The 13,051-nt window shown below is 40.3% G+C and overlaps 1 protein-coding gene across 1 annotated transcript in view; it reads right to left on the reverse strand.

Moving 5' to 3' along the window:
- Positions 1-13,051, reverse strand: part of CYP7B1 (cytochrome P450 family 7 subfamily B member 1) — a 41,830-nt gene that overhangs the window by 3,177 nt on the left and 25,602 nt on the right. The window contains exons 4-6 of the mRNA XM_086609316.1: positions 7,865-8,461; positions 7,207-7,413; positions 1,070-1,248 (exon numbers count right to left, since the gene is read on the reverse strand). Coding sequence (XP_086465442.1) covers positions 1,070-1,248; positions 7,207-7,413; positions 7,865-8,461 — 983 coding nt within the window. The remainder of the gene's footprint in view (positions 1-1,069; positions 1,249-7,206; positions 7,414-7,864; positions 8,462-13,051) is intronic.

The following is a 13,051-nucleotide window of genomic DNA, read 5'->3' on the forward strand; positions in this document are numbered from 1 at the left end:
GCCAACTCCTACACGCTCCACACCTCCTCTCACCGAGTCTGGTGGTGTTCCTGCACAGCGACATGCTGTCCCGCACCAACAAGGCACTTGAATCTCATCTTTCCTCTGCAATCTCATATTCTTAAATTCCCGAAAGGAGAGCCTCAGGGAGCAATGCCTAAAATGAGTTTTCTATAAACATGTAAAAAATTCCAGTTTTCTTCTTTGGCTCAAACGCTACAGATGGAAATCAGCATGGCTGGGAGACAGCTGTTTGCTTAAGAAAATGGAGATGAGGCATGGATCAGGTACAAGCTCTTGCTTCTTAGGCAGAGGTGGCACTGAACAGCCTCAGTGCACACCCTCTCGCCTCCTCCGTGGCACCCTGGGCCAGGGCTGGCAATCTGAGGGAGCGACCTAGTGGAGACAAGGGCTGTTCAATTTACATGCAAGTGGTGAACTTGTGAAGCCGTATTAAGGCTGAGGCAGGGTGGATTAATTTCGAGTCTTTGATACTCATTAACTCGAGCGTCAGAGAAAAATACAAGGAGATGACACAATTACCCTCCGAGCTTCGCTGCAGAGCAACAGCTTCACAGTCTCAAGTTCACAACACTCTACTAACTGATCAAGAAGGGGTGAATCCCTACTAGGGGAGGTGAAAAACCATAAGGCTCAAGTAAGACACTGCTATTATAGGGCTTCAGAGAGTCAATGGTGCTTTGAGGGCACTTAGCTAAATGGCCCACGTTATTTGCTATTTAAACCACCTTCTATTATCCCACCCTCCTTGGGTATCAGATGCTCCACTGCCAAACAAAACCCACATTTAGCCTAAAGTTTATGGTAGTCAACGTGCAATTGTCAATTCCTTTGAAAGCAGTGGAAGTCAGCCTCATCACCATATTTCTCTCTTCAGGCCATGAATCCTTTGACCTATAGGGCCTTAGAAAATACATCTGAAAGTAGGAAGATTTGTTCCACAAGAAAGAACAGCAGTAAAAAAAAAACCCACAACCCACAGATCACAAAAGGCTTGGCCACTGCAATGTGCCTGGAGTAGGAAGAGTAGCACCAGCTGAATGTTTACCTTAGGATCTTCATAGACCTCAGGGTCCATGTGCAAAATCTGTGGGTAAAGGGCTATCCAGTCTCCTTTCCTCAAACCGACTTCTTGATTCCCTTCAAGCTTGAGAACAAAATCCTCCTGGCTGATGCGAATGTTCATGGAGGACGAGCACATTCGTAAACTCTCGTTTAAGGCACTCTCTGCGATTAAACAAAAGCGGAGGGAGGGGGAAGCGTCAGAAATATGGGAGATGATTGGAAGTTATACATGGCTGCAGCTGCTGAATCTCGACAGGTTTAGTAGGGCAGGCTAAAGGAAAAAAAAAAGGGAAAAAAAACAACCCACAAACCAAACATAAAGCAGAGACCAGGAGGAGGCAATAAACAGCCCCGCAGGGCTGGGGCGGGAGCCACCGCACTGAACCTCCCGACGTGATTCTCGCTGATGGTGCTGAGAAATCCTGTCGGCTGTAGGCAGCACAGAGTTTTGGGTGGAAAGTCATTATTCAGGCATCACATTGAAAACATCGCAATCAAAAGACAGGAACGCTTTACACATTTACACATATTTCAGGGGTTACAAGCAAAGACCAGTGAAAGCTTCCACGGAGCTATTTAGCTTGCCTTTCGAAAGCTGTTGGATGTAATGGCAGGACTATATCTTAGAAAAAATCATTTCGCTTGTTAATTCTGTAGTCATTCTGAGGGTTTTAAAATTTATTTATTTTGTTTTCAATGCACTACGCTGCCAAATGATAGTGTCTGTTATGGTCAGAGTGAATGAAAGCAATTCATTATTTGCCTGGTAATTTTAAGAGAGAAAGACATTTTAATTGGCCAAGAGAAAAAAAAACACCACAGTCCTTTCAGGCTTGGGGAAAGCAAGATTTCTGTCTCCACCATCAACATCCTGGAAGGCTCCAGAAGCTGAATGTCCTTGCTTTCCCAGTGGCCTTCACCTTTTGCTCCTAGCACGACAGATTTTATGGCTAATTTCCGGCAATTTATCCTGGCAGTTTGAGGAGGAATTCCTTTGGGAATAATATGCATAATTTGCATAAATCATTCTGATAGCATGTATATCAGCATGTAGCTCCTGTCTAGGGCTGCATCTCTCACTTTGTAATCAAAACTGACTATTTTTCCACCAGCGTGTATGGGTGCTGTTATATGTGACTTGATTCCTTCTAATCATCAGTGTGAAAAATAGCCTAAAATAGGGTTTCATTTACACATAATAATCCATTTGTGTTTGCTTTTATGTTCTGTGATACCAAATAAGCCTCCTCTAAGTGTTCACCAAGGCACTGTAACTGCTGCACCCAAAAGGTTACTTTATTAGAGATAGTAGCTACCCAGTGTCGATGCCTCTGAAAAAAAATAATAACAAATGTTCTTTCACTAAAAATTAAATCTGGTGCAGCATGCATAGCAAATAAAATGGCCCTGGATGCTTTCTTGCAGGAGGTTTTTCCTTAAGCATGCATTTGTCTAAAGAAATGAGGCTGCGGTCAGCTTTGTGTGGCCAGCGCCGTGATTCAATGTGACGTACAGTGAGTCTGTGCATATTCTTTTGGACTGCCTTCGTTACTATAATCAGGCAGAGTCAAATCGGCTTGTTGGTGACGAAGCCAGAAAAGAACCCTGGTTCCAGAAGATGGCCTCTACTGCGGATAGCCACAAGGCACCTGACACGATAGATTTCAACTGGCAGCGCTCTGGCAACAAAACTTTACGCGGTACAAAGAAAGGGTCCAGCCTCCACTCCCAGACTCTCCTCGACCCGTGGAAAACAAAGCTGGTGACTCCGCACCGGTCCACCATACGTAGCGACACCAGAAATCAGACGAGGAAGGGGGACAGAGGGGAAAAAAACCCAAAGAAAAACAATTATGAAAGCGCCGCTGCGAAATAGCAGGTTTATGTTTAACCGCCCAAGTGACGCGGTCGCATCCCTTCGGCGGACGTCCTCCCAGAAAGCGCGGCAGTCCCTGCCCGCTGCCGGATCCCAAATGACAATTGGGCAGCACATCTTACGCAGAAGTTAATCACAATAATGGAGCACAAAGTGTGGCTTAGCGGTCAGATCGTAAATGACAAATCTGTTTTACCTTCCAGTACCAGTTATGTGTAGAAGGCGAGCTTGGCTCTCGCTCTGAGCGATCATGCCGATAATCATTAGATGACAAAAGTAATGAGTCACATTATGATCAACAAAGGAGAATGGAGCTTATATGGCTTTGCAGGCTCACATTAAAAAAATAGACAGTCAGCTTTCCACAAATGCTGGAGCTATACATTGAGAGGAATGACAACTGCACAATAAAACTGCAGCCTTTACTTGCAGTTGTCATAGTTCAGCAGACACCAGCCATCGCCGCTGACAGACCAGCTGGGTAGCTTGGGAGGCCTTCCATTCTGCACCATGAGATACAGTAAATTATCCAGCACGGTAGAGCAACATCTGTTTCTGTGCTTGTGCCGAACAAACAAGGCAATTTAAAGCATACCAAGGGATAACCAAGCAGCAAATGAACATGACCCTCATTTTTTTCCCCCCTTCTTACACACAGGAGATGCTAAACTTCACTGTGCGAGCACTACATGAAGAAGCCAGGCTGTTGTTTGATAAGGTGTTGTCAGAGCGATTTTACATATTTTCTAGAGAGGGGTGGTGGGGGGGGGGTGGATGGAGAGAGAGAGAGAGAGATATCTCATAGTATTGTTATTCTTAGAATCCTCCCACTTTTCTCTTCGTTTCTCTTATACTAAAGCTAGCACTCAGCTTCCAATTCATTCTAGATTTTTTTTTAAAAACTGTTTCAATATACTTATAAATATTCAGTCTTTAAACCCTAATTTGCTATACTTAGTTCACATGCCTTCAAGCATTTGTCTTCCAATTTCCACTGAATAAATGCGTACTAATGAGAAATAGAGCAAGCTGCTGAGGCAAAGCTGGGTGACTTGAGCCTGGCCTGCCACCAGCTTGTGATAGGCAGGCAAATTGAGTTAAAATGAAAAGTCTTGTCAGCTGAAATACAACATGGTAGCCAAACAGCAAGCTGTCAATCATCCAGCCAAAACAAGGGACTGCAGGTAATAAAAGGTCATTGCGAATCATAAGTGCATTTGGCTTTCGTAGGCAAGTTAATTTTAATTAAACATGATCTCTATCTGTAAATGTTTTATAAAACTTATTGTGCACAATGGATTGTTAATTTTACACTAACACATAGCAGGTAATAGGGTACTATAATTATTAGAGTGTATTGTAGGAAAATAGCTATCGAGTATGCAAATATTTTGGGGGGCTCATTTACCCACAGGCATCACGGTGTGCCAACACAAACGATGATCTGAAACAAGTAAATTTGCATCTTGCTAAGAACTAAATGGTGCTGCCCAGCCCGTTCCGGAAAAACATATTCATTTCTCTCAATCCAAGCAACAATTTTAATGCCTAGCATTTGTGTTGCAACTCCGCGCTCTATATTAGCTGTTTTTGGGTTCCTACCCTTTCTCGTGTATGAAACAATTTTTCAAGCTGTGCTCTTTTTGTGGGATGTATCTGGGATTCAGCAATGACCTGGGGCAAGAATACTTCACCATATAAACGAATGAACTAATATTAAACAAACGAACTGACTAAACACGCCTAGCATTAAACATGCACTCGGTATAGCTCTGCTTCACCCTTTGCATTTCCATTATAACCATAAAAATCGACAGACCGTTCTCATGTGTCGTTTACCATATTAGAGCTCCATTGTGAGCCATAACGACTAATAATGTATGTTACTCTGCACACACAAATACGCGCGTTTGGGTTTTGGGAAAAGTCTTACGTAGACAAAACAAAGTGTGCTGCCCCTGAAATACCATCGGAAAAAAATAATCAGGGCCAAAATTTGTTAGTTTTGCTGCAGGTTGAAAGCTTTTTTTTTTTCCTTAATAAAAAATAACATACCTATGCTTTTAATTTAGAAGTAAATCAGGCCATTTTGTTCCCTAGACGCAAAGAATCTGACTATAATAACAATGTTGCTTCCTGAGAAAGGCTTTCTAGCCATACTTGCTTGTTCTCCATAGCATGAGGAACCCAAAAAAAGGCTCTTGTTATAGCAGGCCAAAAAGAGGACAGAGAATCAGAGCGCTTAAAACCAGAGAATGAGATGACAATGTGATGAACGTACAAGAATCCCACCTGGTCTGCCTTACATGAGAGCAGGGACACAAATCCTGATTTTCTGTCCTCTGGGTGGGCATGGGGGAGCGGGAAGAGGGAAAGCTCAGGCTCGGAGGTTGGGGTCTGCGAGTGGCAAGGGCAAAGGCAGTGCTGGCCCACGGCCTTCCTGCTGCGTGGGGATTTTTGGTGCGCGAGCAATGCAAATTGGGACCTTTGTCCCTCCTACGCATTTATTAACAAAACATCCCTTCCTCCTTTCCACTGAAGCATGACTTTAATTCTCTTATGGTACAGATTTTTTTTCTATATTATTATTTTATGGGACAGTATCCAGCCCGTTATGACTTAAGTGCCAGAAGAATTGAAATCTAGCTTCTGTTCATATCACATTATGTTTAACGCGATTATAAAATTTAACAAAAGTGTTACAAGAATACTACAAAGTAGGATGTGGCACTTTCCTCTCAACACATAAATCAAATGTTACCAAGGTATTTCAAGATTTCAAGAAGCAGCAGAGGAATGACACAGTTAATGTTTTAAACTGTTCATACCATTTTGCACCAGATGGTTTTAGTGAAGTACATGCTTTTATTTTCCTTATTCCTACAGTTCTGGAGTGCCCTTTTTTTTTTGTTTTTCCCTTCTTTTTTTCCCCCCCTTGCCATTCCCATCTCAGTCTCTTAAAACAAAATAAATTCTCTCTTGATCTTCTTGATGCTTGGTAACTTTCCTTTCCTCTTAATTATTGTTGGATGCTAACTCTGATGTGAAGCAGTTTTACCTGTGTTCCTTAAAAGTTCACTAAATGCTTAGAATGTCATGTTATTCTTCAGAAGTGTCCTTGTCATTCAATATGTCCCCTACTTTAAAAACATTCTCTATCAGTTAGAGATAAATCTGCATGAAAACAGCCATGACTCCAGGTGAAATCAATTTAGTAGACTCACACTACATAAGATTAACATTCATTTAGTAGTGGAACATGAACCAGTTCAGGCCATGAGCTATCAAAACATATAGATGTGAGCTACCAAAACATACAGACATGAGCTCAGTTTTAACAGAGGACTGGTTTTGATACTTAAAAAGAGAGGAATGTTGAATGTTTAAGCTTTTATTCAGCTGTTGTCTACCCTACTAACACTACTTACGGAGACTTTCAGATGCTTAGAGGTTAGGTTCCTACCTGCTACACCCTCTCTCCTCCCTTGGGCGAATTTTAGCATTTATCTTGCACTAGCAAATGAAGTGCACAAGCCTGTGCACTAGCAAATGAAGTGAAACCATCTGCTGATGCTCAGAAGGCTTATCCAGCTTCTGGATCAAACAACTTCCCATGGCCACTGACAAGGGTCTCCTTCTGAGCTTTGATCCAGAATTGGAAGATCTATATCTCCCTTAAAGCTTCCTGTTTTGAATCAGGATACGTTTTTTCAGTACTGAGAACACCATTTCTACTCTGCAAAGCTTTACCTTCTTAAATTTTGTGTGGAGGCATTGCTCCATTGAAGCCCGCTTTAGAAGTCTGTTTTGTTACATAGAGAAAGAAAGAAAGAAACTGCTTGTGAAAAAGAATTACATTTGCAGTTTAAATACATTATCCCACTTTAATTTCAGAAAAGGTTCTTTCTTGGCAGTACCATACAGAAGTATTTGAAATGCATTAACACTTCGGCAGATGCTCAGAATCAAACAACTTAATAGGCATCAACTTTTTTTCAAATAATTGCAAAGCTTCGATTTAGCCTTTTGCATACCTTGCATAGTTAATTACCTAGGCTTTAATGTTTACATGCAATGAGAGTATCTACAGCTATAAACTACATAATTTATAATTGATGTAAATGGGTGTTATTATGTCAATTAGGCAGCTGTGTCCTCCACCTTCTCCGTAAACAGAAATGAGTGATAAACCGAGTTTGCCGGGAGAGCCCCTCTTTTCTTCCTAACAGATAAAAACAAATTACCTAGGTAGACCAGGTTGTCCAATTGTTCTCTGGTGAGGTGGATGTTATACGTGGGCCCTCTCTTTTGACCTGTTGACTGCAGCAAATGGTCAATCTCGTCACGCACCGCTGCAAGAGCTTCTGGGTGCCGCAGAAGATAATACATGGCCCAGAATGTAGCTGGAATCGTGTTTCCCACAGAGGCCCACAGGAAGGCAAAATGATGTGCTGGGAGAAAATAAGTGAAAAGGAAGATTAATAGCGTTTATTACACTGATTAGATTTGCAGTGTGCTAATTAAAAGATGTTAGGACACAGACCCAGCCAAGGATCAGTGAATGCTAATGAGGACCAATAGGCTTCTGAAGTCTAATTTTCTGCTTAATGAGAATAGTTTGAAATGTAATGTCGGGGGGGGGGTGGGGTGGGGGGAATAAGGGGAGGAAATGCAGCTCAGTTATAATCTTTCTCATTATCACCATTAAGTATCTTGTTTTACCACCTCAGCACAAAAAAAAAATCAATTATCATAGAGGGTTGTTTCAGAGTAAAACATTTTATCATTAGCCAATTAGAAAGAACATAAAAAAATTTCAAGGTCGCCATTTTGCCTTTTTATTTCAAAGGTCTATAGTAAATTATTTTATTTTAGACAAGCAATCATTCATAAGTTTCCTACCTGCTTTGTCATAATCTCCAAGCAGCTCATATTTCTCAAATATATCTTGTCTGGCTTGGACCACTTTTGACCCTCCCAGCCATTTTGTCATGTTCTGAAGTAAAAAATGATGTATAAGCTCCTTCCGCACCTTCTTGGTAGCTCCTAGCAACTCAATTGGTATGTTTGCAGCTAAATAGGGAAAGCTGGCATCAAACTTGATAAATTTGTCTCTGATTTCACTAATAACTTTGTGGCCATCTGCAGCAGGAACTCTTCCATATAGTGTTACAAAACTGGCTTCAAACATTACAGAGCAGCAGAATTTGTACATTTTTTCTGTTTCCCAATCTGTTGCTTGTGAGCATTTCCATTCAAATATATCCTGGAGATTTTTCATCATGTGGTCAGAAATGATATCCAAAGGCTTGCCTTGTAGATACTGGTAGATTCTGTGCAGGTTTTCCTTGAGATCGGGGAATTTTCCTTTTGACAAGGCTGGGTAGTCAAAAGTTTTGGAAGCCATTTTATCAGCAAATTCATGAAATTCAAGTTGCTTGCTATTTCGGATGACATAGACGTATTGAAATGGGTCCATGATAAAGGTAATATATCTACCTGAACAGAAGAAAAGAAAAAAAATAGAGATGTGCACTTTTATAACCTGGTGACACTTTTAGAAGTAATAACTGAAAATAAACCCAGCCAATGTCTGGAAGAAAAGCACACAGAAATCCCCAAAGCAAAGACTTCTGAAGAAATCTGCAAAGTGGAAAAAAAACCCCAAAACAACAAAAGAAAGAAAAAAGGAAGATGTAACAAGTTTTATTTAGCTTTGGAAAAGACGTAATATTGATTCTCTTTGTCAGGATGCAGATTCCACCTGCGTACACTTTTATAGCTCTTCTAAAATCAGCATGAAGCCATTTCCATGTAGACTGATCTACTGGTTTTGCCAACAGTAGGGTGTGACCTGCAATTGTGGCACTCTGGAATAAATCATTTACTGCACTGGTATAATTCATGAAAATGCAATGTGGAGTCGTAGCAGCATTTGAAAATTGCAGGTTTTTATCAGCAAAAAGGGAGAAATGCACACATTTCACCTGCATGCAGGAAAGTGAACACGGGGCTGGAGTGGAAAACATGCCACCTAGGCAGCTTTTCCTCAAATAGATGACACAGAAAGTCAAAATCTGCCGGTTGCGGCTTTAACTGCACACTGGAAACACCCAACATTTAAATCCTCTTCCACATCTGCTTTTTTTCCTGAAGTCTTGCTAACTTTTTGTTAAGAATGTGCTTAGTATCCATAAAATGACTACCTTAGGATTTGATTTTGAAGCCATAGCTTGCGATGGAGCAGGCTATTGTTTTTAACATGGGTGCCATTTTGGGGTACATACTGTCTTAGCGCTATCATCCATTGCGTCGGAATGCATTGGCATCTTTCTACCTTTCCTGAGGTACTTAGTGAGGTGACACAGCCATACCTTCACCGGCTTGTATGGAGGGACCAGATTGTATCAAGTCTGATGCTTTTTCAACTTGTCCATGCCAGAAAAAATCCTTGTGAACTACTGAAGAAGAGCGTTTTGGTGAACTATCATGAATCAAAATGCTGACGCTCCCGAAAGTCAATTAACTCTTAACTCTTTATAGATGATTCCCGTGTTAAGTCTAAATTCAGAGTTCTTGATTCTTGAATGGAGAAGTGCATTAGGGAAAAAGGCTACCCATTAAAATGTAAACGTGCTCTGTGAAATATCCTAGCTATAAAGTCAGGAAAACAGCAAAGCTTCCAGACTTACAGTCTTAATTCTGTCTCACTAAAGGGACAAATCTCCTTTGATTTTAATGGGAACACTACATGCTTAACCGAGGACCAAATTTGGCTCTGTGACAGATGTCCTGAGATAAAGTAGTCACTACCACTAAAAATGTCAACAAGTATCCATGGTTACCATATAGTGATATTTGAACTATCATAGTTATTCCCTATTCTGACTTGTACATACACACAGCGCTCTATGGTAAACCTGGATGCGCTCTGGACTTCTTCTGCAATTACCAGCTGCAATAATTTCCCTCCCAATTACATCCACTGCAGTCCCAGTGAACCAGTAAGGAAACATAAAGGATAATCCAGACAGAATTTGACCCCCTTTTTCATTAACAGCATGTGAAGGTTTTTAAGGTACTTGCAGAGTTTGCTTTACTGTAACACAATCGACCATAGATGTAAATTAATTTTTAAAGAATAAATATGTTGAGAAATCAGCATGAAAAAGAGACCCTGAATTCCCAGTCCTCTTTCCTGACCATTTCTTCCTTCCCAGACCACCCAGACCTAGAATTGCTCTCTCTTTCCAGCTTTCACCCACTTTCATGCTCTTTATTGAGGCTACCATCTTTGCAATCAAAGCTTGGAAAGAATGCCCATTGGAGCAATTTTTAATAAATAGATTTGGAGTGTTATTAACCCTAAAGATGAAAGCTGGCTTCCTAACTTTGCGTTTACAGGGTAAACAATTTAAGTTAAGATTTTTAATTAATATTAATTTAAACCATCTGTCCACCATCTGCTTATTTCTGATGCAAAATATGAGTTTCTTTGTGATCTTAAATCAGACACTCAGCAAACGCACATCAATTCTTATCATTTTTAAGTAAGAAAATGATTTTCAGCAAATGAGTTTTCAGACAAACAATTTTAGCAATAATTTTAAATCAAAACTCACTCAACACTAGCATATACTTTGAAAAAAAACCTCTGAGAAACAGAATATTATGGATCCTGATTTTTATTATTCTCATCAGGTTCCCGGTAGCAAAAAGTAAGTATGTACCAAAATATAATTAATTTTGTAGAATCAGTCCAGGCTCCAGACCACATCACTGCAAGTCAACAATATATATAAACATATAAACCGAAATACTTTTGTTACTGCGTTTAGTAAAGGTCTATCTAGTCAGAAAAGTGGAACCCCTCTATAACAAAGGCAGCTTGTTTACGTACCTCACCGACAATCTAATTTTAGATCTCTTAATTAGAAAAAGACTAAAATCTAGGGCTAATTAACAGCAGTTAGAAAGTTGTTGTTGTGAGAGTGGGTATGGGAGCCTTTAGCAATTATGGTCATACTTGCACACAGACGCACTGCGCAGCTACACCGGTTACCCCAGTCTCTTCCATGTAGGAACAGATTGCTAATTACAAAACCATGCCCCAACACCTCCTCTACCCTGAGCAGCAAACATCCGAACTGGAACAAACTTTCTCACCTCAAGTTATGATTTTGAATTTTCTAAGCGTCAATATGGTCCTTAATTTTGCTTTTTAAATCCTGTTGTTGTCTCTGATGAGGTCTCTTCCCACTGACTGTCCCTGGTGGTGTCAGAGACCAACAAATGCAAATCTTTTCTAAAGTTTCCAGTTATTATTTAGTATGTAAAAATGCAGCTTCCCCCCTCCCCTCTCATGCCTTTCCATTGCAGCTAATGCCAGTAACTCTCTCTTAAAAGTAGCCTTTTCTAAAACTGAACTGAAACTTGATGCTCATGAATTTCCATCAGAGTAGTGGTAAAGGTAAATGCCAGATCAGCCAAAAGCAGAGGCATACCACATGCTCCATAAATCAGGAAGCCTTAAATATTGAAGGTATTTACATAGAAACTGCTGGGGACCAAGCCTTTTCTTGTTAGATTGTAAAAAATTCCTTCAACACAAAAACCTAAGCAGACATGTCCATACAGAAACGTCACACTGCCAATCCCGATAGTTTAAGTCACTGAGCTATGTTCTTTAGTACCGTAGAAACAAGTCAAAATAAGAGATGTAGCCTCATAAAAAGCTCTCTGATATTTTTTTAAACATGGCTACAGAGAATTCATACTTCCCCATCTGATCCTTCAGCCTGCACTACACCCATGCTGCAAATAGCCTGGTTATCTCCATTTAGTTTCTACAGTGTCCTAGAAATAGAAGATTGATGTGGAAAATATGAAAATTGTCAACTTTGGTAAATCTGAGCACAGAAGCTAGTATTTGTATGATAGTTAAGAAATTACTCTAATAATGCATTCTGGAGCTTTCTAATGCTAATGATGAAAGACAAGCATTTCAGATGGCATCTAATGATGGATGTTATTTCAGTAAAGCTTGCAGCAGGCTTCAGCTTCATAAGGAGTTAATGCAAATTAACTTTTGCCTAAGAGAGAAAAATGTGATATGCTACAGTAGGTGTACCATGATTTAAAAGAAAAGAATGACTTAGTAGCAGTATTTGAAAAGGCAAGTGTGCTTAGTAAAAACCCTATTATTTTATTAAAAGTTGAGTAAGTCTGAGAGGGAGTGTTGTAAGGTTCGATATCATTCTAATAACTTGTCAGGAAAAGGAGATAAAGTTTAATCCCGAGAAACAATGACAAAACTGTTTCAAGTTCTTACCTAGCTGTCTGCCTACGCTGCTGACCCTTAGCAAGCAGAGAGGTTGGCTTGGGATGCATGATCATCTCAACACAACAGTCTCTCTCTCCCTCTCTTTCCCCTCCTTATTCTTATCTGTTCTCTTTTTTTTTTTTCCTTGAAGACTATCGCATTTACGTAATCGTCCTCTTATTAGGGAGATTCTGCTGAACTGCTGACAATGATGTACAGTGGTGCTTCGCTGGCGTGACGTTTGGGGAAAACGATTCTGCTGCACCACCACACAAAACCAATTAGAGAACTATTTTCTGCGACAGGTCAGGAATTTACATTGTTTCTCATAGAAAGATGTGCTTTTTAATTTCTTTATTAAGATGACATCCACGTCCCTTGCGACTTTTAGGGATGACAATCATTTGCTCATCACATGGGAAAGTACAATCAGCGAAATCGCCTTACCGGTACGGGGCAATGCCAGAAACTCCAAGCATCGTTCCGCATTTTCCAAATGAACTAGTTTGAGGACCAATAATTAGAACAATATATATCGATAGAATATTTTGACAGGACCTTTAGACACCCACCAGGGGAGTAAAGTAATGATAGTCCATATACAACAGGCTACGCTATGTTTGCCGAACATATAAACATCATCTTTGTCAAATCAGTAAGACATACAGAAATCCTGTACGTCTTCGGATCAGGACATGATAGGAGGTACTAACTATTTTGGCTTCTTCCTTGACTTGTGGATGACAAACTGCTTCTTCATAGTGAAG

The sequence above is a fragment of the Tauraco erythrolophus genome, chromosome 3 (genome assembly GCF_009769465.1).
Source record: "Tauraco erythrolophus isolate bTauEry1 chromosome 3, bTauEry1.pri, whole genome shotgun sequence".
In the NCBI taxonomy this organism is placed as follows: domain Eukaryota; kingdom Metazoa; phylum Chordata; class Aves; order Musophagiformes; family Musophagidae; genus Tauraco; species Tauraco erythrolophus.